Source organism: Anthonomus grandis, chromosome 6 (assembly GCF_022605725.1).
Source record: "Anthonomus grandis grandis chromosome 6, icAntGran1.3, whole genome shotgun sequence".
In the NCBI taxonomy this organism is placed as follows: Eukaryota; Metazoa; Arthropoda; class Insecta; order Coleoptera; family Curculionidae; genus Anthonomus; species Anthonomus grandis.
The window spans coordinates 27,310,988-27,334,049 of record NC_065551.1 but is presented as its reverse complement, the minus strand read 5'-3'; the positions used below and the strand labels follow the sequence as shown (position 1 = coordinate 27,334,049).

General features: G+C 33.3%; 1 protein-coding gene across 8 annotated transcripts in view; it reads right to left on the bottom strand.

Moving 5' to 3' along the window:
* Positions 1-179: 179 nt before the first annotated feature.
* Positions 180-23,062, bottom strand: part of LOC126737937 (autism susceptibility gene 2 protein-like) — a 241,911-nt gene continuing 219,028 nt past the window's right edge. For 2 of the 8 annotated variants that reach the window (XM_050443046.1, XM_050443052.1), the window contains 13 exons: positions 20,766-21,025; positions 20,365-20,708; positions 17,896-18,099; positions 17,288-17,478; positions 16,984-17,195; positions 16,783-16,827; positions 15,842-16,012; positions 13,907-13,945; positions 13,515-13,803; positions 11,594-11,985; positions 11,238-11,512; positions 10,693-10,962; positions 180-8,472 (listed from right to left, as the gene is read on the bottom strand). In XM_050443046.1, coding sequence (XP_050299003.1) covers positions 8,247-8,472; positions 10,693-10,962; positions 11,238-11,512; positions 11,594-11,985; positions 13,515-13,803; positions 13,907-13,945; positions 15,842-16,012; positions 16,783-16,827; positions 16,984-17,195; positions 17,288-17,478; positions 17,896-18,099; positions 20,365-20,708; positions 20,766-21,025 — 2,918 coding nt within the window. In that variant the 3' untranslated portion in view covers positions 180-8,246. The remainder of the gene's footprint in view (positions 8,473-10,692; positions 10,963-11,237; positions 11,513-11,593; positions 11,986-13,514; positions 13,804-13,906; positions 13,946-15,841; positions 16,013-16,782; positions 16,828-16,983; positions 17,196-17,287; positions 17,479-17,895; positions 18,100-20,364; positions 20,709-20,765; positions 21,026-23,062) is intronic. The other 6 variants (XM_050443048.1, XM_050443047.1, XM_050443049.1 and 3 more) reach the window with 6 other exon arrangements.

Sequence of the window (23,062 nt, the reverse complement as noted above, 5' to 3'; positions counted from 1 at the left end):
AATTCGTTCCTCAGATTTTAGTATTCTCAGTGGTATTCCTCATAGATAAGTGTAAATATCTTTTGTGAGTTCGTTTTCATGAAAATAAATTAATAAAGCCTTTTGGGGCTGTAGTAAATTACCCTCCGCTTATACATATTTAAATGGGATGGGGGATGGGTAAAAATAAATAAAACGTGTATGACTAAATGTTTCTACTATTATAGAAACAATATTTATTCAATATAATACATCACGTCGATTCATATAAGAATCGTACACATAAAAAATTGTAATCTTCTAACAAACACTTAGGGAGCACAGAATATTCTTTTATCTATATTATTTTTAAAAAGGCGGGAGTATTTACACGCGTTTTTTTTTCTCATTTTACAATTACAAGTGTATATTGCACCCGTGACACCACCATATTAAAAATGCTATACTACAAATGTAAATATTGGAGAAAAAAGTGAATGGTGTCATGGGTGGTTGACTATTAAATTCATGAAGACCAAGGCCAGGACAGAATATTCTATTACGTTTATCGGGGTAGTAATGCAGCATATATATTGAAGCTAGTCCAGTTAAATTCTTATACAGAACAATTTGAAGTCAAGACTATGAATAGAATAAAGTAAAAACTGGAAACTAGAAATAATAAAAAAGAAGAATCTACCGGTGGAATAATGATAAATGCTTATTTTCTTCCAGTATGCTCCATTTCTACCCAAGCAAATTATTTCGATATTATTTGGCAAAATTGAACTAATTTACCTATTAAATAAAGTCATTTGCTAATGGCACCATTATTTTAAAATAAGTTATTGTTTATAAAAATATGAATGTCAAGAGAGGCCTTGGAGAATAAGCAATAAAATATAAGAGTGTCCAAAATTTTGTAGAGCTACCTTATATTGTATTTTTCACAATTTAATTATGACTATTAAAAAAAATGTGTAAGTTTTGTTGGGTTAATGCTCTGAATTAAGTAAGCAGATAGGAAAGCAACTATACATACAGTTAGATAAGTAGTTAGTTGTAAATCATTTATTGAACTGGTTCTAATGGAGTGAAAGTATACTTAAAATTAATAGTTGCACAAGAGTTCAAACCAGCGTAGGTTATTAATCTTTTATTTTTTAACGAAGGTCACTTAAAATTCATTTGTATTATAATTACAATTTAATGTTACTCAATAAAAAACTCTAAAAGTTTGTTCAAAGGTCTCGAGGTATAACGGAGGAGTAATCAATAGTGCAATTATTACCGAGAGTCATTTTCCTTCTGTTTTTAAAAAAATTGACGGCTGCAACTATTAAACTTGACTATAGGTAGACGCAATCACGAATTGCACTTTTCTAGAAAAACTATTTCTTGAAGATAATTTGGTCCCCTCGATGTTCAGATCTGAATTCGTGATTTTCTTTTAATCTCGGTAAATATGTTGATGCGACCCTGCGCCACTTTTGATAAACTGTATTTATGGAGCTTGAGTGGCAAATTAAAGATCGGTTTTAGAAATGCCAGGAAATCTATATATGATTTTATTTAAAAAAATGTGACTAAATTTGTGTTAATTTTATCACTTTTTTTAATTTCATATACAAAAACTAATTAAAACTTGATTAATTAAACGAGGAGTTGAACTCCTCTTTGTAAATTGTGTACTAGTGAAATGAAGAACATACACTAGTTCATCAGTTTTCAAATGAGAAATCCCTGTTAAATTAATAATATTCTTTATGAGTTCAACTGAATTAAAAACTTTATTCACTTGAAAGAAAACCGCTATTTGGATAGTCTTTTGAGTATGATCTAGAAGAAAGTAGATCAATGTACCTAAAATCTTAAGCAGTAATATTTTTGTCAAAAGGTAGTTCCATTGTCACTTTCAAGTGAAATTTCTTTCTCGCAGAACCTTCTCAACCGATAATGTAATTTATTCATTATATTCACTTGCGGTCAAATAGACGATGCAATTTTGGCAAATAAAACATTTTTTATAAACAACATAATGGCAGTTAGATGATTGGTTTGAGAAGATTTTTTTTTAAATATTTTTTTTCCATATTTTGCTAGAAATCGAATATATCTTAGAATTCTTTAGACCCTTCGGAAAATAAAAATACTAATACACTCATTAATAACCAGTAACGTATGATAGTTAATCATAAATTAATATGATCAACTAACTATGATTGATAATCAATCCCATCTCAATTGATAATTGACATAATTTTAATATTTTCTACCATCGGTTTTAAACAAATTGCAGCTCTACGAAATTTTGTACTCTGGATAGGCTTGGAAACAAACAAAAGTATCGGACTGACCTTATGAGTATTCAAAATGCGCGCCACCGAAAGAATCAACTCTAAAACAAAACAAAGTAAATTTGGTCCACTTATTTTGATAAAAAGCAAGCTGGTATTATTTTGATTTCACCTCAGTACCCTGCTGAAAAATGTATAACCAACACCGAAGGGGTACATTAAATAAATATTTTAGAAAATGCGTTTCTTTCGATAATATGTTTAGATGCTCACGCTTACCCTCAGATTTGATCCACTTTACTGTAAATTTATATTTATATTAATTTCTATTTTGGTCCGTTCTAATTCTACAACTAAAATGTTCATAATCCTTCCGGTGGGCGCTAATATACAAAGCGCAATAAAATTCAATAAGGCAGCTCTGATAATAAGAAAATACAATGAGTTTGTAGAAGGCATGTACAAGTCACAAATTCTTGGATTAATTAGAAAAAATATTTATCAAATTTTGATTTTAGTATTGTGCATGCCTTTTGGGTACTCTGTATACTACAATTTTATTATACAGGATGGAATATTGAACGATGTTGAACAATAGATGTTGCTTAATATTTTATCCATTATTACTTCCTGTATAAATAATAAAATAAGTTAAACAAGGGTATAAAAAGTTTTAGCTTTAACAATGATCAAAAACATTGCTTACTGCAAAATTATTTATTAAAAAGACACTATTTAAGGGAAGCTTACATAATTTACAAATTAAAATAACATAAAAAAGTTACCTACAACAAAGAAATAATAAGATGATGGGTCATCAGTCTTAATAAATAATAAATTACCTATAAAAATATATACAAATAAATTAAAATTATTAAGTGACATCATTATGGTACACGTTAGTTTAAAGGGTTTATTTTTCACAAAAAGCTTCTTGTAAATACATTATTTACATCTCATTTTTTTTGACAATAATAATTGTTTAGGCAGTTTTCTACTAATGATTTTAAATAACAGGATAATTAAGTTCTTTTTAATGGAAGCTTAGAAACCTTTCTTAATTCAACATTGTTCTTTATTATTGAGATTCAATTTACCGTTCTGTTTAATTAAAAATCTGTGGAAAAACTTTACTTAACAAAAAAAAATAAATAAACCAATTATTAAATTTATATTAGTGAATTGAAGAATCCGTGAAAATAATAAGACGAGGTTTTGATATGTCAAAAAGAAAAAAAATATTTTCTACTTAGCACATACAAGAGACATCTACGTATTTCAAAATAGTTGATATTGCAAAGTTAAAAATCTTCGCCCAATATTAATCATCTAAACAAATTGCTAAAAAAAAGGTTATTAAACTAGTTTAATCTTGATTTTAAATTACAACCTCATTATTTTTTATTGCTTATTAGGCTGCAGTTAATTGTATTTATTGAAATGAAGAGTTAAAAGAAGTCGTTGAATTTGAAACTTAAATATTTAAATACTTATTTTTTTGGCTTTTATTTTATACAATTTTTTTCAATAACTTATAGCATTTGCGTAAAACCAATGCAGTGGTGCAAATGTACTAGTTTTTAAAAGTTTTCTACTTTATTGAATAGAAATCCTCGAAAAACAACATAATTTAGACACCATTGCATATAAAGTAGCGGCAAATAAAATAAAAATCAACACTAATTTATAACGAGGTTTTTCATTATGATTGATTAACCATAGTAAATAAAGTATTAGACTTGTATTAACTGATTTATAAATATTTACTAGTTTGCAATATAACAAGCATCTTTTATGGTCACTAATAAATATCCTTAAGTTGTAATACTTATTGGTCAGTGGTCAAAAAAATAATAATAATAAGGTTTGCCTCTGGATTACAGCAAACCTGTCGTGCTAGACATTGTACTAGTGAAGAAAAACATTTAGCATTATAGTGAAAAACCCAAAACAATTTCTATAGTATTTATTGAAGGGTCGGTCTAATAGAAAATTAGATAAACATAGTGAATGCCAGGTTCTAATAGACTTATTTGCTACTTCCACAGTTAAAAAATAATCTTGGTCTAAGAAGAGCCATAATAAGACGGCTACAACAGATTACAGTTGCTAGAAAAGGTCTGCCTTTAAGTAAACAAAACTTATTTTTAGAAATTGCTATAGTTTATTCGATTTCCGTAGAAAATGTTATGTAAAAGAACGTGTTAATGCAGAATTTAATTCACTTGGGTGCGATTCATTTGATGATGTTGATACAAAAAGACATGACCAAACAAATCTACTTAGAAACTTTAAAGGCTTTAGACTTTAGAGTCCATCACCGAGAGAATAATACAGAGCATATGGATTATGTAGTAAAGAGTGGTTCAAGTGTGTTAGTGTTACGAGTGGCCTTCAAATTCCCTGGATTTAAATCCGATTGAACACCTTTGAAAAACTCACACAACGCCTTGCAAGAAATTCTATTACAATATTTAATATGGTGAATAAATTTGAAAAGAAAACGGCTAATCTTTTTTTTTATGGGCAACCACTGAATATAACTCTATTAATTGATATTCTCAAATTTAAACTTATTTAAATATATTGACTGTCTTGTGAGAAAAAAGGTTCTAAGCTTCATTAATATCAAACTTTCCAAAAACAACCTAGTTAACAAATGATACTAGATGCGCTTTTTATTATTTATTGAAATAAAAACAAAACGCCAAGTTCTACTATGTACAAGGGATTTCTAGAAAAAGACTCCCCAACCCTACATACAATCACCCTAAGGGTGCTGCACATATTTAATCAGTAATGAACACAAAGATCCTAGTATCATTTTGTTGCTTAAATAAAAGAGTTGTGGTTTTTTTGTTTTAAGAGAAACCATTATTTTTCTAAGGCGCTCGTAATCGGATTTGTCTTATATCACTTTGAATCGCTTCGAGGCCTTAAAAAAATGAGTTTCCATGTCAGTTTTGTAGTTCCGTACCTGGGAAAACGGTTTTTCTTCTAAAACATGTAATTCGACGAAACACACGACCTACAAAGTCTACTTTAATAAAACTTTGAATAGCCTAAAAATTTGTACTCTCATATTTTTAACAATTTAGAATTTCCAATCATTTCATACATTCTTAAATGTGAAATGATTGGATAAATATTTGAAACACGACATAAAATGCCCGTTTTCCCACTGGTAGGACCGCCCAAGAAATACTATATGCATCGCTACAACACGTATTGCCGAATATCAATTACGACTACGTTCACAATAAAATGTAAAAATATTTTGAGGAACTCGCTATACAAAAAAGAAACGTTCCTTTTGATTAAGATTTTACATTTTGAGATCATACATCGCGAATTTACTTTATTTTTTTGCCATTTGCGGTTGTTTAACAACACTTTGTGAATACATGGAAAATGCGCGACCCGGTTTATGGGTATAGAACATTTTTTTTTGTTTGCTAAAAGTGGAGTCATTTTTAAGTCGAGTGTTTTCATGATCTTATCTACGAAAGGATGTTGGAAATTGGTGATTTAAAAGTGGGTTTTCCGCTAAAGTAATAAAATTCAATATGGTCAAGTGTCTTTTCCAGGTTATACACTCATATGATATGACTAGAAATATCAGCTTTTTTACTTCAATCTTTAAAAAATTATTCTTTCAATTTTATTTTATACCTCCTGTACCACCAGATTAATATTAGTTTCAACTTTTTTTTTGGGTTATTATATTTTGTCAAGAGTGAATAGTGTGGTAAGTTATGGAAAGTGCAGTATAACCAGGTACTTTGAATAAAATGTCATGTGTATGTATGGATAATAAGTCTGTATGCTATCAGATATTAAATATAACATGTAATCTTAACAAAAACTTAACCCAACTTAAAAATTAAATTTATAAGACTATAATAATCGAAAAAAACTTTAAAAGGTGATAAACTGTATGTATCAAGTGATGGATAGTTCTACAGGTGAAAATCTCGTAATGTTGATTACGAATGGGGGAAATCGCGTAACTATTTAATACCAATTCAGCCAAAATGACTATGAATTGACTACGACATTTATGAAATAGAATTAATTGGAACTCGAGGTAGTAAAGCAACGAGCGAGTCACAAGATTAGTTTGCGCTACCAATACAATTAAAATGACTTTGCTACCTATTGGTAAATCCAAGAATCAGTGTGTTATTGGAACATTAAATTGACTTCATCGAAAACCATTTTTTCGATCTATTATTGATTGGGTTACGTGAAGTAATTTTTCAAGCAAGTTTAAAAAGGAATGTTGTTATATTGTTGTAGATGCGTGGGATTTGATATAAAACTTTAAAGAACAATTTGTTCCCTAGGGAAAAACTTGCCAGGAAAAGAGGTACTGAAGATGTAAAGGAGCAGTAGTAATGATCACAAGGTTTTTAAATTAGGCAAATGAATCAAGGTAGGCAAATGAACAGAAAGAAATGCGCGAAGATAAACCTGAAGAAAACGCATGTAAAAAATTATGCAAGACCGTCTCATGCGAAAACTAGCCCTGGAAATAGCTTTCAGATGGCTGGAAAAGCAAACAGAGTGGGATACTGTGAGATGCCTAAAATAATAACGAATGCGTAAAGTAGGAACAACGAATAAAAAAAACTGCTTGTGACAAATAACTAATTAAACTACAGAGACAACTTTAAGAGATTTTTGTTGTTTTAAAAAAAATATGTTAAGGATTATAATATTCTAGTAATTTTAAGAAATGTGTGTACGAAAATACATCTTTTGTTTCATAATGAACCTGTGATATATGCCTAATACAATGTACAAAATCATCTTCTATTAATCTAATCAATTTAAATTCTAAATCAATTAACCGAGATTTCGATTATCCGGATACATTTAGGAAACAATTAGTCGCAATTAATCGAGTTTCCAGTGCATTAAACTTCCACGGAGTCATAATCAAATTTGAATTAGTATACTAGTCATGTCAATGATAATTATGAAATTCTAACTAAATAAAAGGATTTTTTTCGCAGATTAGAATATAGAACGGCACTAAAATTGCAATACAATAATTTACATTAGTAAAATTGAGTTGCAAAATGTTGTCAATTTATTTAAAAATTTAAATTATTTTTATGCGTTTTTTTCCATGAACCGAATTTTCTTATTCTCCAATGCAGAAAATATACATATTATGTAAAACAAGAAAAAATGTTATTTACTAAAATATTATTCCTTAAAAATCAATTCATTTCTTTTTTAATTCAAGGAATTATTGTTTGAATAAAAACTGGACCTCTGGCATCACAAATAATTTTTCTGGGAATTACTAGAAAATATCTTATAGTTATTTCGAAAATAGACGCGAAACTCATATATTTATTTCTTTTATATTTTTTGTAATATACATAAAATGAGCTATCAAATCCGCTTAAGGTGAAAGAAACCTTACAGGAATATATTTGAAATAAATATACCTTTTAACTCTTGTTACTTATATTAAACCATTGAATAAAAAACATACTACTATTTCTGGTCATATAAAAATGTATAACCCAAAAAACTTTTTTAATGAATTCTTTATCACCATGTTGCCATCATCATTATTAAATTTATTCATAGATAAAATCAAGAAATATCCAGGTTACGTTTGGTTAAGTAAGACTTCTGAACACTGGGCATAATTAACCTACAATTAATTTAATATCTTCCTAGATCTATCTAAAGGTTAATCTTCTATGAACACTGGGATTTGCAACTAACATACATCTCTTAACCAAAAACCATTTTAAAACATTCACTTGTATTGTTGGAAAATGCTCCGCATTCTTTTATATCATCGTACAATGGCACCGCTCGGAAAATAAATTCGCACTCTCATAATACTGCCGCTACAATATCATAATTACAGCACAATCAGCAGCAAAATCTAATGAAAGACCATTTTTATACACTGGATATTAATTACAAGTTACTCAGCTGCGCGGCGCTGGTGTGGTCCGATTGCTATCGGGACTCCTCCTTTTTGTGCAATTCGCTGGGGGGAGTGCCGCTCATTTTATGTACGGGAGGCGGAGGACCCGGGCCCCCTCTCATGTGTAGCATCGACGGGTCCTTGGGTCTGGACGACGAGAAATGGTCGCTTAATTTCTGATCTACGGACTCTCTTTTGACACCGTTAAACTGCACGTGTGGACTGCTGTGGCCGCGCATACTGTTATCGATTGCGTATCTGAAATACATTTTGAATGTAAATGTCTGTAATAAAATATTGATGTTTACTATACTTTAAATGTTGTGTTCATTTTTATCAAGTTGTGATAAAACCGACCTAACTGTGACATAATATGGCAACAAAAATATCTTCAACTTATATATGGATATCCAGGGTTATATATAAGGGACAGAATGTTACAGCGGTTTCTTTTGGTAAATTCCAGTAGAAAATACAATATGAAATATATGTGCGCAAATGCTTAATGCAAATGATTTTACTTAATGTGCTTAAATGTTTTTGCCGTTTAAAAATACAAATATTTTTATTCGTTTATCACGATTATTAGTAAAATTATTTTAATTTCACGTTTGCATTGAACGCAATAACAGTTGAACACTTCCCACCCTTAATATCTTTCTTGCAGTTGAAAATATGGAAACTCGGAAAGATATCAATTTTATTTGTCAGGGGACACTTTAAATGGATATTTTCAGACTTCTTGTTTCAACCTGCTAGGAGGGGTAGATGTCAGCCTTAGAATTTTATATGGGAATGGGAGTCAAGGCATGGCACATCATTTTAAACGACGTTCAATTCTTTTTTCAGTGGTATCCTACTTTATTGCTTTTTATCTAGAGGTTTCGGAATAATCGCGTTTCAAAGTTGCAAAAACAATTAGACTTGCCTGCATTGGATTTTGGTTCCTTTCCAAATTATTAGAAGAATAGGTTACATCGTTAAAATCGTTGAATAACAGGAGAAAAAAGTAGTTGGATTTTTTCCAATAGATTTTCTATTTATTGATTATTTTACTTCGACAAAATTAATTTTTTATTGCAAAAGAAATTTCTACAATAATACAAATGTGATCTATGCACTATAACATTTCGGAAAAAACTTCTCCGTGAATTGATCGGCATTCTGCGGTAATTCGCCTTTTTAGATCAGCAATAGTACAATTACATACAATGGATTTAAGATGTCCCAAAAAAAAGAAGTCTAAGGATGTTAAATCCGGTGAACTTGGGGGCAATTCGATTGGTCTCCTTCTGCCAATCTCCGCATCTATCTGAAAATTTCTCATTCAGCCACTGTCGGATCGGAAGAAAGTATTGAAGCGGAGCACCGTCCTGCTGGAATATTAACAAACAGCCTCCTTGTCTCCTTTAAAACTGAATTTCCCTCCACCCCTGTATCATCGTAAGTTTCTAGTTCATGGTCAATAGTCTCTTCAAGCATATCAATATACAGATCACCTGTCAAGTTTCTTTCAATAAATAAAGCACCAATAATGGCAAGAATATCTATGATATTACTATTTGTTCTGCTGCGGTCCTACAAGGAGCTACACGTGGACTGTGTGGCAAATAATTCCAAAACCTCAATTTGAGTTCCTTTATTAATCACTTCTCGTGTTTTTATTGCTCACCGAACCAGTTTCGGAGAACTTTTCCACCAAATCCAGCACATCAGTGACTTACTTCACGATTTCCCTCTTGAAGACAAAAACCATTTTCACACTTTATGAATTTCGAAAAAGTTATCACTGATTAGCCCAACAAACAACAGCAAATTAACAATATTATTCCTGTTTTGGCTACTTGAATTTGCTAGCTATGTCTGGTTAAAGAAGCAACGTATTTTTAGATCTTTTTAATAAAATATCAAGGGTTTTTGTGGAATTTCAGTGATTAAGACATCAAGTGAACTCGAAGTAACTAGATACTTGAAGTAAAAGTATCAACATTTTATTAGATTACTTTTTGATGTGCATTTTTCGAGGTTGCTTTGACAATTCCCAAATAAAGTATGAAGTGTTACCCATAAGCGTGGGGTGGAGGCAGGGGAGAGCCATATCCTCCTCTGCCAAGTTGCCGCTTATCGAAATTTGAGAAAAGAAACGTTAATGTTTTATAATTGTTTCGGCAACTTTGAAACGCGATTATTCGGAAACCTCTAAAAAAAAAGCAACAGAACAGGATATTATTGAAAAGAGAATTGACCGCCCTTTTAAACGATGCCACTTGACCCCCATTCCCATTTAAGATTCTAATGGTGACAAATTGTGTCCCTTACAAATAAAATTGACACATATTTCCGATTTTTCATTTTAACTGCAAGAAATTTATTAAGGGTGGGAGCTTTTTAAATTGTCACCCATGTAAGTAATTATATATAGATTTCTCTTTCAAAATAAATAATCCTTGTCGATTAATTCATGAAGGAAAGCCTAACCTTAACTGGGCGTGGTGCGCAGCCGCGGCATTATAAGCACCATAATAACTAGCTGCCGCCGCTGCTCTATCATCTAACGGCCTCATCGTTTCCATTAACGGATTGTATCCGTATCTGTAGAACGGATCCGATGCCATGGTGGTAGGGGGCCAATGTGAAGCGGGCGGCGCATAATGGGGCGGTAGCGGATGCGTTAACATTCGAGATCGGTCCAACGCGGACGGCGGTGGCGGTTGTAAGGAGCTCGGATGTCGTAGATAAGGATGATACCTGAAAATTAAGTAATTTAGTTTGTCAAAAAATATTAGTCTAAAAGTAGGCTAAGCTTCTAGGTAAACGTTTTACAATTTGGGTGAGTTGTTTACTATTTTAAAAAAATCATTCAAGATACCGTTCCCTGCGTCTCGCGGCTAAGCAATAAAGCTTTTCACTGGTGTAAAATTTTACAACTTAATGTATTATCCGACATTAGTCCCAGATGTCTTGTTATATCTTTAAATTTATTCCCCTAACTTGAGTGCTCAATATTCATTAAGATTTCTTACCTATGGTCCGTCCTTGCTAATAAATCTTCCTCCTTAACAACAGGTCTGGGCTCTTCCTTAACTCTAATATCAGCCATTTCCGGTTGTCCATTTCGCAGAGGCGATCTCTCACGAATAACCGGCGCCGACATTGTTTGCTTCGCTGCTGACTCGGCCGCTAATCGTTGTTGATGTAGCAACATTTCTCGTTCCCGTTCTCTCCTCTCGTTTTCTCGCCGCTCCATTTCTCTTCGTTCTTTTTCCCGGCGTTCTCGTTCGCGTTCCTGCTGCTGTTGCTAATAAATTATTATATTTCATTAGTTTATACAGACCTGATGCAAGAAGCACACGTCATATCAAAATTTCCATTAACCTACCTGCTCAAGTCGTCGTTGTTTCTCTTCCCGTTCTCTTCTCTCCCGTTCCTCTCTTTCTCTTCTTAACCTTTCCCGTTCCCGCTCTTCTCTTTCTCTGGCTTCTCTTTCCCTCTGTTCCAGTACCGGATCGGGTTTTAAGGTCCAAGGGGCCGGTCCTGGTGGGAGCCCGGGTAGAGAGGGAGGCAGGGGATTAACCGATGGAGGAAATCCAGGTAAAGTCCGTTGCATCCTCCAAGGGTCGTGGTGCAAGGGGCTAAGTCCAAGATGGCCAGCATCTCGAGATGGCGCGAAAGGTGACATAGAGAACGGCGATGTTGTGGATCCTCCCAGAGGTCCGCCCGCATACCTTGTAAATGGTGACATTGAGGAGGTAGCGGAAAATGGCGATTTACCTAGAAAATAATATTATATTAAGAAAGAAATTTGCATTTATTGCAGTATACACGTTGCAGAGTACTTAAAAATATGCACATATAAAATATTCTGATCAAAAGTAAATAGACTAACAACCTTTTTTTGTAGGTAAGTACCACAAATTAGTAACTTAGACGCGAAAATTCGAATAAACGCGAAGCGATCGCAATGGATAAACTGCGAAGATGTTGTGTGCAGTTTTTATTCAAATTGAATAGGTAATATTAAATTAATGTGGTTCTTATAATTGCGCGGTCGATACAAGCGTAAACAGAATAATGATAACTGTCGTACTTAACAGGAAACTGTGTGCTAAAATATGGGATGCTCTGGTACCTAACAATACTGCGCATGCAGAATCGAAATACATCTCAGGTGGGAACTCTCGCATCTTCGTTAGAGCAATTTGTGTCAGTAGTGATTATGATTATAAACATTCAATATGCCACGTAACGATAGAGTAACGATAAGAACATTTTACTTTTTTCCTACAATGTGTGACTAACATTTAAGTTTCAACAAGGCAACCCAAAATATTCGTGAAAGATGGTTTTTTAAGAGGAGCAAATTCCTAATTAAATCCAATCGAAAACTTGCGGAAATTTGCAGATCAATTTTAAGGGAGAAAATAGAGAGAATATTGATTTTAACATCTTAGACAAATTAATTAAACCAACGTTACGTAGATGCTAATAGGTCAGAAATAATAATGGATATTTAACCAAATATTAATTAACTAATTTTTGTTTACATCTGCCTAGGTAGAGTTGCATAACTGTCTATGTACTTTTGATCAACACTGTTTATTTTATGTATGCGCTGGTGATCACAAAAAAGGATAAAATATCGGGAACTGTTGTACAATTATGTCTAATAGAGTGTTTACATGTTTTAGATTTTTATAAATTTATTTATAAAGTTATTTAGTAAAAACGATTTCATAAAATTATTAGGGTATTAAGGAATTTTTTTCTATGTATCTATTTTTTTTTTCCTTTTTGATAGAGTACGTTATATATAGCCTCTTTATATATAGGACCTTATATAATGTAGTCCGTTGCCTTTTTTTTCAGTGTATTATACTTTTTGGTACCTAGTACAGCCACTTTCTACTTCCATATTTACGAAAGACCCAAAAGATGTATTTATGTGTGATTGTTAAAGTATTGAACTAAATGAGGGTAAGTATATAATAATGGTTTTTTTTTGGGTATTTTGTCCATTCGGTGCTTGAATTTTGGATAAGGGGACCTTTCCTGGAGATGTATGAATACGTAGGAGATCGACATTTTTGACTATAAAAATAAGTCATTATACTTCATAGTTATGCAAGCCAATCCTTTTTACAAAAACTATCCAGTGAAAAATTATTTCTCATTATAGTTTTAACATTTTATTTTATTATTTTTAACCTTTTTGCTTAGATATATGTACAAATTATATTTGTTTATATTAAATAGCTTATAAAAGAACGAAAACTCAAAGAAATAAGAATATAGAGACTTACCTAAATGACCAGCAGATGTTGCAAACAAACTACCAGGATGGTGAGGGGGTTGGTCGTAACCAACCGATCTGTGAGCCAAAGACGGTGGATAAGGCCCCAATTCTGGCGGTCTCGAATGCATACCCGGCGAGAAAAGGTGGGATGGCGCCCTCAGAATGTCCGCCGTACTCGGTACACCCGGTTTCGCCGATATCGCTGATAATGTTCCTTTCGCGTCTCCCGACTTTTGCTGATGATGATAGATCTCCCATGCCACCCGCACGTGCATAGCGTTCCATTTGCCCGATTTCTAAAATAATATCAAAAATATTAAGTAAGTGTCTGGTAATCATCTGAGTTGACAAATCTAAGATAATAATGAAAATGAGTCATGTAGTGTAAGTGATACGTACCACGATTTTGGGCTTAGTGGGGTCTGAGGCGGACAGCGACTGTGAAACAAATAGAGAAAAAAGCATTAGGGACAGGAGAGGCTGCAAGCATTATAGAGCGCATGTTATAAAGCATTAGAGACACAACAATAACATGCGTCCAACATACACTGGGCGCAAAAAACGGGGTCGCGAATATGTAAGTGTCCTAATAAAGTTTATAGATATATTTTATGAACATATTTTTGTATATGCAGGAAGAATCACAATGAACGATTAAAGTTTAAGTTTTTCCATAAAGTGGAATATTTCAACTTGTAATTTAATCTGATAGTTTAATAGATGAAAACATTAATAATTAATAAAAATAGAATAGATGCAAAAAAAATTATCTAAATCTTGTAATTAAATATTGAAAGTGACCTTCCACAACGATTTGGCAATATGCTAATAAAAAGCATTTGTAACATTTTCAAGCACAGGCTTGTTTTGGTATTCTCTTGTTATCGTTTATTTCAGTAGATATTCAATATATTCCAGAAATATCACCAGCAATACGTTACAACATGTTTACTCTGGAAAGTAACGGCCGGTAAGAAGTCTCGATCTTACACATGACTCTTCAAGACATAAAATATAAAATATATTCTATGCTTGTTAGAAAATATTACAAATGCCTTTTATTACAGATCACTAGATTGCCAAACCGATCAAGTAGGTCACTTTGAACATTTAAGTAAACAGGTTAAAAAGTTTTTAACTTTCAGTTCTGTTTTTAATAATTATGTTTTCATAATTTAAATATTAATAAATGTTGACATTATACTTGAAACCATTGTCCTTTAAACTAATAGATGATTATGTAGAAAATTTGTGTACAAACATTCATAATATGTCATTCTAATTAAAGAATGCTTCTTTCTGATGTCCCACTAGTACATATAAGAATATTTTTAAAAACACTATGTATAAACTTTATTCCGAACATCAATAAGAGGTTCTGGGACTTTTTGCACAGTGTATATTTTAAATGGTATAGCGGAAATTTACAAAATAAAACATTTAAACAAATAACAAAATAAGTATGTCTAGAAATATGAGATGAGGTAATGGATGATTGTATATTTGGTAAATTTTGATAAAAATACTGCGGTTCTTCACGTAGTAATTTTTGAGGGTCAAATAAATCTAAAACAGTGGGCGATATAAAATAATGCTGATAAGACTAAAAATATTATCGCATTCAACGAAGCTTTATGCTGATAGGTAAAAAAAAAGAACTTGTTCTTTGGCATCAATTTATATCTGGAAAATAATAAATTTGTACTTTTCATCTAGTAATAAGCAGAAAGAGGAAAATTTGAAGCTATATAGCAAGTTTTAAAACAAACAAATTATTCTCTTAACTTTTTAAATAAGTCAACTTAACCTAGTAAGGACAAATAAACCAAGAGGAATTACAAAGAAAAAAACATTTTGAGGATGAGCTTCCTATGGCAGTGCAGCAGATCTAGGAAGTTCACCAGAAGAATTATCAAACCTTTTTTCATTTGTTTGATTTTTTAAACCTATATAACTGCAGCATCTTATTTTTAATCTTATCAAATCTATTCTACTTAAATATAGTTCTATAGATTTTATTGGTAGAGAAACAAATTTCAAAATTATGGCCCTTTAAACAATTGCCTAATTAAAAAAATATTTAAAAATAATATCGTTACTTTGTGAGCTATTTTACCTGGCACCCAATATAAAAAAACAATATTCAATACTAAAACAAAAGATATGGCTTTTTTAGCTAGAACCGTACAAAATAGAATAGTTATAAGACCTAGTTTTCTATTAATGAAGAAACCAAGAATGAAGTAAATTAAAAAAAGATTTTGTCAATAAATTTATTAGAAATAATCGTGCCAAATGCTTTAACTAAGCGGCGATAAACGATAAGGTACTTACTTTTGGCTGAAAAGGCATTCCATGTGTAGGTGGAACAAAAGGTCCTCCAGGCCCTGTGGCCAATCCCGGATGTCCAATCAAACCCGGAGAATATCCAGGATATCCCGGCACGCCTAAGCCTTGTCTATAGAACGGAGAGTCCACGCTGCCGATCTTTGGAATATCCTTAAACTGAAATCGCGATCGAATTTATTTCTTTATTTTAAACTTAAAAAGACTAAACACTTGCAAAATTGCTGGCAAAAATGCAGTGTGTCTTTTATTTTAAATACTAAATGTCATTATAATGCCTTTTTCAGTATGTAGCATATCTTCCTTTAAATGGATTAAACATACATTTTAAGATAAAACAATGTAATGAGCTGAAGCTTATATTCAAGTAATTGCAAATAATTATATATTGAGTTCGATAATGAACCACGTTTGGATAGGAAAATAATTGATGTGAGCTAACAACCAAAAATTGCAATAAAATGATACAGAAGGCTTAGAATGTTAAGAAAAGTACAAAAACAATATAGGAGTATTTTATAGGTTTGATTGTTTTTTATGATTTTTTTAAGGACTTGTAAAAGATAAATTAATTTTTAATTAGGGCAAATAATTTAATTTAAGCTTAAAATTGTATCGATATCTAAAAAAAAATGAACATTTAAAAAGTGCATTTCTATAGCAGTATTCTGTTTGAACAAAATAAAGGTCACCCTACATCTTAAAAATCAAATATTTTATATATTTTCAACCTAAAATCTCTCTAGGAATATCTCTTTCAAATTATAATACACTTTTTTAAGCAACTCCCTATATACTATCTGGATCTTGTCAAACTGACCTTTTATATTGAATTTTAGTCCTTTTTATGTAACAATGCATTTTGCCACATAAAAATTACAGCATTATAATAACATTTACAACATTATCTATTAAATTATTATACTCACACTGCTCTGCGTTCGTCTAGTTAGCCTGTCCATTGGAGATAGCGGCTATTAAAAGAAAATGCTATTATAACTTATGCAATAAATGTTCTGATGCTAGCAATTTTACCAAGGTTCAAATTTACTTTCATGATTAATTCAAAGCTTATTTAAATTCTTAACTTTCCTTCATTCGTATTATAAACTTCTTTCTTTTTATCTTACCATCTGACTTGAAAACAACGCAGAAGCAGAAGGTGGTGGCAACAGTGACGTCGTGTGCTGGTGCACGTGCGTATGATGGTGCTGATGTTGATGCATTTCAGTGCGCAGGTATGGAGGAGGAGCCACTCCGAGAGCGCGATCCTGCGAAGCGAGGAACCGATTGTCCAGCTCCCTTCGTAGCATATCCGCCTGATCTGGAAACGAATGTTTCTCTTCAAAGAGGAAACATTGCGAAGATGTTTGTTAATTTTTCGGTGTTAAAAGTTTAACGTGTTTGACAGTGTAAAAGTACAAGAAGCCTTACTTGTTTGAAAAAGACTCTCTGCCGAAAATGGATTGGGATTGGTAGCAGTGGGGGCGGTCGGAGCCAGCGGACTCGCGGTGGACACCACGGGCGCTGCCAGGGTTGGGGGCGCAAACAGTGGCGGTGCTCCCGTTGGAGGATAAGCTGTCCCGTGTAAGGGCTGAGCTGCAGTTGGTCGAGGAGGTGCCGGACTATAAAAAAAATAATTTCTGTTTATTTCTGTACAAGGATTTGTAAACAAGACACCAAGTTAAAACTTGCCATTCCTTAAAAGCAGCGTTTCGTCGAGACATTCGTTTCACTCATAAATTTGTTAAATATTTGTTCTCTATCACTTGCCATTTCATCAGGACTCATGTTTCGATCACTTTTTGCCAAATCTCTTTGTTAGTGTCAAGGGTTGAACGCTAGCATGTCCGCTATTGTCCATACTTGTGAACCGGTTTGACAACTCTTGTGATTTTACCACATGACATGGAAAAGCAGTCGATAGGTCCATCAACATACTTTGTCGATTGCAGTGCATACATAAATCCACAGTATCGATAGGCAAAGTCGATCGATAATATTGACTGAAGTGAGAACGTGACTTTAGAGCTAACACATACCTTAACCTCGAAGCAACGGGAGCGGTGGGAGTCGGCGCGGCGACCGACGCAGGAGTCGCCCATGGCTTAGCCAATGGTGACGGTTGAGCGACCGCGGGCACGGGCGCTGTTAGACTAGAAGACACTGCGGTGGAAGGAGCCAACGGATGACTTTGGACAGGCGTCGTCGTTCGAACACTGCTACGGCTTAACGACGTCACGCTACTGGACAAAACGAACACATTTAATATTAGTATTATTTAGCAAAAACACCTAACAAAACTAAAAGGACTTTATGAGTGGTATCATTCAATTTCAAGATGACACTTCTTTCATGAATGAAGTAGATAATAGTTGATCAAGAGTGGAGAATTTAGGAGTTTTGGGACAAAAGTCGGCTAATAAAACTGACAAAAAAATGCTTCAAATAATTTTTAAGTTGTTAATTGTACTTGTAAAGGGTGTAATTGCTAAAGTCAAGAAAACAAGGCGAAATACAATTTTTATGCCCTTTTTTCTAAAAAAAATACTCGTAAGTAGAGCTTGCTTTTGAAAGTTTCTTCAGCAAATTACAACTCAACAATATCCAAGTGGCCGATGAAATTTGGATGCGCAGTGGCAAAACCCTCTAGTCGTAGAGGCCTGTTAGTTTACATCGCAGTGTTATAGCCAATTATTATAATCGATATCAATTAGGTAATAGTGACTAGTAAACACATCGTCCTTATCAATTATTAGGTTTTAGCTTACTACTACGGTTTGTGTATTTTCTTAACTTATTAATTTTAAACTGTCTTTTAAAAGTTAAAAAAAATTATTAATTGGTCAAAGTCGAGAATAAATAATAATAGCAATTTATGAAATTTTATGGAAACTGTGGAAGCAGTGGCTGGAAATATTCAATATTCCTCTAAGTTATTTTCTCTAATAAATGTTTCTTTAAATATAAATACTAATCCACCCATAACTATTATTAACCATCATATGACGGCAAAGGCGGTTCCTACGTTAAAAACAATTCACAAAAAATCAAAGATACCGGCTATGAAGGATGTAAAGAGACTCTCCGTAAAGAAGTCCACAAAAGTGGTTTCTGTTGAACAAAATTTCAAAACAATCTAAAAGTGCGAATGAAACACCAACCCATCTCTTCAGCACCCTTCTCTAAACTTCATCTAGTATAGAGAAGAACAGCGCATAGTAATACATAGACCAAGAAATTCATCTCATACCCATACGAAAGGATGGAGTGATATTTGGAAAGTATTAAAAAACCAATAGGCAAAGGGTTATTATGCCTTATTATAGTGCACACAGTTGATGAAAACGGGTTTGTTCCTAATGCATATGTAAATTGAAATCAACATGAACTACGAAAATGATCAAGTGGCTCACAGAGACTCAGATTCCAAATTTCAAAACCAGCATCTGTGGTTGTAATCGATAACGCCCAATACCACAATAACCAACTAGCGAAAATGCAAGAATGGATTTTCATATGATGAATCTATGTTAAAGCCAAAATTATATAATATAATAAAGCTTCACTAGCCAAAGATGAGCTCTTTAAAGCAAAAAATCATGAGGTGTTACGATTACCACCATTTACCATCTAGATCTAAACCCAAGAGTTTGTTTGGGCTGAATTAAAGAGATATGTGGCAAACAACTTTTAATTTTAATCAAGTTGTGGAATACTGTAATGACTTTTTTTAAATTTTAAAAATTTTCACCCGACAAATGGAAACCTCGTTGTGAGCATGCTGAAAAAAATTGACAAGGAAATATTTCAAAAGAACCATTAGTAGTTATTATTGTGGATCAGCTTGTTATTAATGTAGATGGAATTGATAGTGATACAGATTTTGAACAAAGCAGTAAATTGTCTGGAACATGAGCAGCATTATGGAATACAAAACTTATCCGTCGAACAGGACACAACCTATCTTAATTTAAAAATTTGACTTTAAAACATTTATTATATTTGTAAAATATATTATTTTGGCTTTTATTTATTAGATAAATAAATTACATTTCAATTTAACATAAAAAAAGTCCGGTACAAACAAAGTAAAACATTTTTATTAGGGGAAATATACATTATTGAGTAAACTGAAAAAAAAAATTATACATTGTAAAAAGAAAATCCTTATGTTTCTTTAGGACAAAAAAATATGTAAGTAACATCGCCGATTTTATATTTAATTATTTTTTTTTAAATAACCATTTTAAATAAAAACTTTTATTTTCAGTGAATCTTGTATCTATTGGACTATAACCGGTTTAATTTTCTTAAAAAAAAGTAAATTTTTCCCGGGTCATTTCACGCGTAAAGCCGATTGTAAACTCAGTCAAAACATGGAAATTTAAAATTTTGTGTTAGGTTTATTGTTTTCTATCCCTGTTGCAGAGTCAGTGACTCTTTCACTATTTCGTCTGCGCATCATCGGCGACTTGGATATGGTATGGTAGTGGTAGAGTAGTAGTTACCTATAGCTCTCCCGTTCCCTAACAACCGCATCCACTCCTCTGGGACTCATCGGTACTTTGGGTGGCGAGTGCGGCCGTTTAGCCACTATAGGCGAATGGTCCATACTCTGATGATGAGTCGTCGCAGCACTAACCATCGATACAGGCGGTACCACGGTCGGCTGGTGCTGACTTACCACGGTAAGAGGAACCGCCGTAACAGCAGGAGATTGCGTATTTATTGGAGGTGTTTGCTGCGGAGGAATCGACGGTGCTACAGTCGTTGACGAAGGTGGTGGTGTAGGATAAGGGACGGAGCTAGGATAGGGAGGATTAGAGGTGTAAGCATATGGAGTGTAGAGAGGCTGTAAATAAGGATAAGGTTATAGAAATTAAGATCAAAGTAAGCTAGAGCATAATACCTGATAAGAATGATGGTACTGCCCGGGAGTAGGTGCCACAGCAGCGTTTGCTGACGTGGCAACGGCCGGGCTGTCCGTTCGACCAACAGCATGAGCGGCAGGGTCGAGGGCCGCCGATGGATGATGGTGGGTTGCCGGGGCAGCTGCCGGTGGAGGAACTGGAGCTGTCGCTGGAGGCATCGATGAAAGCGGAGGTTGCTGGGGAGCGACCGCTGCCGGTGGCGCACAAGTCTGCGAGATTGTTGTAGGTGGCTTGATATCTGTAAAATTAGAGTGAGTTTCGTCAAAAATAAAAGAAGGAAAAACAAATCAAGTTCTTGAGTAGCTAGTTGGAAACTGTAAGAGACTTTCACAGGTTTAAATTTTAATCTAAGTACTGGCTAAAAGTCAAGTATCCAGAGCCATGAAGTTTACTTTTACTTGTTTTACAATGTTAGGTGGATCAGAAAGGATTATTTCCTTAATCAGGGCTGCGCTCTTGAAAAGTTCGATAATTTGATTGGGAGAAGCATTCTTAATGTCTTTCGTCTGAGGTAGCCTGTCTGGTTCTCTCTAGTGTCGGACATCTGAATAGGAAGGACTGATATCTGTGCTCCGCAGTCTTGACCTCTGTCTGTATTCGGTGACTTCCGCCAAACCAATCCTATTTATGTGCGCAGTAGGCAGTGGCCGGTATACATTCCCATGAAGGTTTTTAAGTACTTCTTATTAAGTTCCCTTATTCCCCGTTACCTTCCTTGTTGCGTCCGGTATGACAGCCTTCGCATGGTTGTGTCCTGATAATCACCCTCAATAGCGCTTTGCTTTGTTATGCACCAGGGTTGTGATTGTTATTTGCAGTAGTGTAGGCAATGCCTAATGCTGGTTCTGGACCTATCACGTCGGCTTCTGCTCCTTTTTTGGCAAGCTTTAAACCCAGTTAGTGGTGTCCATGTTATAGTAATTTTCTTCCTTTCTTCAAGCAGTATGAGCTCGTTTTTGCAGCTCCATATTGCTCTAGACGGGCAGGTAGAAGATTCTAGCAGTCATAGAGCCGCCTGATTATCGCTGTAGATTTTGATTGTTTTGTTTTCAAGTTGCATTTGCTTAAGCATTCTTGCACAGATTCCAATGTCATATTCTTCGATTTGAAATAGACCGAGTATGAACTTGGGTTTAATATTTTTCTTGGCATTAGGTTTGATGGGATTCCAAGTGTGCTATGATTGCAAACCTTCTAAACCAGTTTAGTTCCAGACTTTGTTTGTCGAGATGCCATGATGCAGACGGGTCAGTCCAAGTAGTACTTCCATGTGGGGTGGTTCTGATCGTCCCCGTCATGTATGCACTATCTTTTTTTGGTATTTCTATTTTTTTTTAATCTTTTCTTCCATTGTAAAAAAAGGTTTTGTACTTCTCGTGTGCAAAATCACTTTTTTCCAGGAAAATTCTCATCCGTTACAAGTTTTACACTCGTGCGACATTTGATAGTAAACTGGTTTAAAAAAGTGATTTAGAAAAACTTTTACATGCAAGTTAGGACAGATTTAAATACTAAATTTGGTAAACAAGTGGCATTCGAGAATCCATATCCTACTTCCAAGACTGTCCTTGGTATCAATAAATCAAGTAAATTCTAATTAATTAATTAATTGAGTCTAGTTACCAAGCATACTCGAGAAAATATAAATTAAATATTGCACAAGTAATAAAACAAAAACATTAAAATAATCTGTATAATTTACTTTTATAGCTTTCGCATTTAAAAAACAAGACCGTAATTACGGCTTTTGCGCAACTTAGTGGAAACTCAAAAAATAATTATAACATAAGTGGCGTTCCGTAAATTGCGGTTATTATAAAATTTACTTTCGATATCTTAATTACAGGTTTTCATTCGTTTAATAAACCGTTGATAAATAATTCATAATATACGTTTACATCCAATCCATAAAATATGGAAAAGTTAGTACCATATTTACGGCTGAATCACGCGATATGAATATTGAATGTATTTTTAGCGATTTTTTTTCTGAACGAAGATACGTGCTATTTATGTAAATGACTAGTCCTTGCCGCTTGTTTAAGTAATTATGAAGATTACCTTAAGTAAACACTTTTTTAAGTTTAAATTTAGAAAGTATAAAGTGGTTTTTTAATTGGCCTTTTTTCACAGCAGCTGTAGATCTTCAACACAATTTTATAATTATATAGATGCATTAAAAGCATTTTCAATTATGGAGCTACATTTTTTCTCTGCAAATGCGTTTAAAATTCAAGTAAATAAGAAAATAAAATTTTACGACCGATACAAATCG